General features: G+C 46.9%; 1 protein-coding gene across 1 annotated transcript in view; it reads left to right on the top strand.

The window, feature by feature from the left end:
• Positions 1-3,762, top strand: part of fndc3ba (fibronectin type III domain containing 3Ba) — a 104,849-nt gene that overhangs the window by 50,133 nt on the left and 50,954 nt on the right. Inside the window, exons 5-6 of the mRNA XM_008280098.1 lie at positions 1,882-2,113; positions 2,227-2,401. Of these exons, the coding sequence (XP_008278320.1) occupies positions 1,882-2,113; positions 2,227-2,401 (407 nt within the window). The remainder of the gene's footprint in view (positions 1-1,881; positions 2,114-2,226; positions 2,402-3,762) is intronic.

Here is a 3,762-nt window from a genome sequence, read left to right as displayed (position 1 = left end):
AACAAGTGGCGATACTCAAGCTCGGGCCCTTTGCTGCCTGCCCATCTCTTTTCTCACCCACTTTCCTGCCCCTTGTCTCTCTCATATAAGAGCAAAAGAGCCGAAAAAAAATCCTTATTTGATTCAGTGTAGATGTAAAAATGCAAAGAGATTTGAAGCAGCTATAGAAAATAGCAAGGTACACATTTCTGTTACTGGTACAGGCTTATGTACCTTTAGCATGTTCACTTGTAAGGTGTTTTTTTTTTTTTATATATCAGAAGTGGGTCTAGTGGACGCAGAATGGAAAGCATTAATATGATTGCACACAGACCAGGCACTACACCTATCCTGTCTTTTGTAGGTTAGAAACACACCAAGGCAGCCTCCTCCCCAGAGTGCTGAGCAGGAATGTGCTGAATTAGGGGTCATTTGTTTTTCTGGATCTCCTCTATATATATATATATATGTGTGTGTGTGTGCTTGTATTCTCTATTAAATGTCCCTACAAAGACAGTAAAATGATTAAACACGGAGGAAGGAGGGGGTCAACAAGAGCGTCCCCACAAGCGGAGTGTTACGAATGCATCTGCGGTCCGCGTGTGGTGGGATTGTGTTCCTACGCCAATGGAAGTCAGGTCATTGGCTGGCCGTGGGTGTGTGTTTGTGTTTGCGTGTGTGGGGGTGTGTGTTAGTAGGGACGGGGCCAAGTGTGAGCGGGAAACACTGTCACTCTTACATAAACAAGTCTGATAGGGGAGACTGGGATTGGGTGGACTGGGGAGGGGGATTGGGGGTTTGAGGGCTGAATGGACGGACGGATGGGGGCACGGCGATGGTGCAAAGCTAGATGGGATGGATTTTGCACGTGTGTCCGTTGTGGTTTGTGCTAATGCCTGCGTTGTGATGACACACGTCCGTATGTGCGCACATGTTTGTAGGTATGTGTGGGTATGTAGGCCAGATCCACATGTACTCATGCAGGGACTTTGCCCCTGTTTTCCTGTAAACACTCTGTTTTTCCTCCTCTGCAGCGGAGGAGGGAATGAGGGGGCAGATAGGGGGCCTCTTCGTCTTCCTCCTCCTCCTCGTATTCTCCCCCCCTCCCTCTCAGTTTTTCTCACTCGGATTAGTTCTGTAACCCTCTTCCTCCCCTCCTGACCCTCTTTCATACCCTCGCTTCTTTCTTTCTCTGCGTTGAATTCTGACAGTGAGTCTGTTGCTTCTCAATTGGTGTGGGGTTTTTGGGGTGGTGTGTTATTTTGTGTGTGTGTGAGACTGTGTGTGTGTGTTGTTGTTGTTGTTAGGGACCAGCAGATGACTTCCCCTCTCGGCAGGGAGTGTGTGTTTGCTCTCTGCTTGGAATGCAGGCCTGTGAAAGTGTCTGAATAGTTGGAATGTGTGTGTTTGTGTGTGTGTGTGTGTGTCCCAGTCCCAGAATGTGAAAGTGAATACTTGTATGGAATCTATGTTAATTTGCTTTGAACCTTGTTGTTATTGAAATCTGCGGACCATCTGATGACTGCACGGCACCGCGGCGCTTGTTTTTCACCACTTTTCGGAGACAACACATTCTGTCAGCGCGCTGTTTCAGTTGTCAGATAAATTATGCGATTAATTCCTTTATTAGATATGCACCATTTAGCAGACAAAGCACCTGCTCTTGCAGTGAAAAACTTTGCATGATAGGCATTTAGCTGGGCTCTCTGAAACACTTGACTCAAATTAATACCAGCACTGTCCGGGGGGGAAACCTCGATTCAACGATGTATAAAGCAATCAGAAGCTGCAAAGAGTTTCTCCTTGTGTGCTGAAGTTCAGATTTCTCAAGCACAAACATGTCTTACTTGTCGTTTGGCTGCACAGAGCGCTGTCTAATTCCTTTTCTCCTCTCTCCCACAGGTGCTGGAGGACACCACAGGGGTTCGCCGGGTGGTGGTGACCCCCCAGTCTCCCGAGTGCTACCCTCCCTCCTACTCTCCGGCTCTCTCCCCAACACACCACCTGCCCCCGTACCTCCCTCACCCCCACTTCATTCCCAACTCTCACTCTTTCTATCCCCCTGTCAGCCCCGGGGAGCTGCCGCCCCACCAGTACTACCAGCACCACCTTCCCCCCATGTACGGCGATCCAGGTACTCAAGGGCGTCCGCTTTAATAACCAGCGATTTTTTATGTGGAAATAAAAAAGTCAATTTTGAATCAATGTAAAGGTCTAACATCCTCTTATCGTCTCCCCCCCCTGCAGAAATAATCCCAGTTTATGGGATGTCAAACTACATCTCAGGCAGAGAGGAGACGTACAGTAAGCCACAGCCCAAAAAGATAAAGGAACAGAGACAACTAGAGCGACAGAATCGACTGAATTCCCCTCCCTCCACCCTCTATAAGGGAAGTCTGGGGCCAGCACACAACGGATACAGGTGATTATCCAGCTTCTGGGGCCGTGTGATGGGTTGGGTTCTAAGATTGTTTGAATTTTCTCTTGACTTCACAAGGTTTTTCAATCGTTGTCCACTTATACCCCTTTTTCACCAAAAAGAACCAGATGCCGGTGCCGGTGCTTAGTTGGTTCAATCTGGCACTTCCAAAGAACCGGTTGCTTTTCCACCAGCAAGGAGCCAAGTTAGAGCCACGCCATATGTCACTGCATACGCAGCTGTTTACCGAACAACGCTTGTGCCACACGAAGTCCACACACAACTCCAGACTTTTTTTTTTATTTCCCACCTTGTCACAGGACAAACATATGACTTGCTGAACATTTTCTTATTGATCAACTTTACAATTTACTGATGTTCCTTGAACGTCCCACACTGCAGGCCGCTGTAGCTGCTGCTGGGGGCTGCGGTGCTCAGACCAATGTCAGATTTGTCCAAGATGAAACCAAGTAATTTTTTTCTCATGCAGTCTTTTCTATGAGCGGAATAAACAGCAATCCGTTGTTCATGAGAAGACCGCATTTCTAAGCATAAATACCACCGTACACGAACTTTTAAAAGTACTGTTTTCCACCACTGTCGTGCTACTGGTGGGAAACAGTTGTACTGGGTTTCAGTGTACAACAGTGTGTGCAAAACTTCTGTGTCATTCCAGTACTTCTGTGATGGGACCAGAGACTTCCTGGTGAAAAACGACTCAAATCACCACTCGTGTGTCCCTTTCATTCATCTGTCTCAGTGGTCACGATAACCCCGCCCCCAGCCCCTGACGTACTCGGTGCTTTTCTCTGGCCCAGCAAAGAGCTGGTGCCTGAAAAGCACCAGTTTTGAGAGCCTGGGGCCGGTGCTTTGGCGGTGGAAACACAAAGAAGTGGTGCAAAGTCAGGCACCGGCTCTGAACCAGCACTGGAACTGGTTTGGTGGAAAAGGGGTGGTAGTCACCTAAATCTATCCAATGGGCCGTGTGATACGTTTTTTTCATGCAAACCTTACGGTGAAAATCAATACATATGAGCTACCTATGGCATAAGAATAAGGAAACAGTTACGCTCATACGTTAGAGTGTGCGAGATTTGTTAGAAATACTTTGATATTTTTTTACAAAAATTCATGAAATTATGAATTTTGAAGTCTTTTTTTCCTATTATAGCACCCCACAGTCATCAGCATCATCACTGATTGTTGGATACGACACGATATGATACGATGCGATACAACGCGATACGACGTGATATGATACGATGCGATACGATACGATGGGATATGATACGATACGATGCGATATGATACGATACGATGTGGTATGATACAATATGATACGATACGATACGACGCGATATGAT

Source organism: Stegastes partitus, unplaced genomic scaffold (genome assembly GCF_000690725.1).
Source record: "Stegastes partitus isolate 25-593 unplaced genomic scaffold, Stegastes_partitus-1.0.2 Scaffold181, whole genome shotgun sequence".
Lineage (NCBI taxonomy): Eukaryota > Metazoa > Chordata > Actinopteri > Pomacentridae > Stegastes > Stegastes partitus.
Note: the sequence above shows the minus strand (reverse complement) of the source record. Positions and strands in the feature narration are given on the sequence as shown.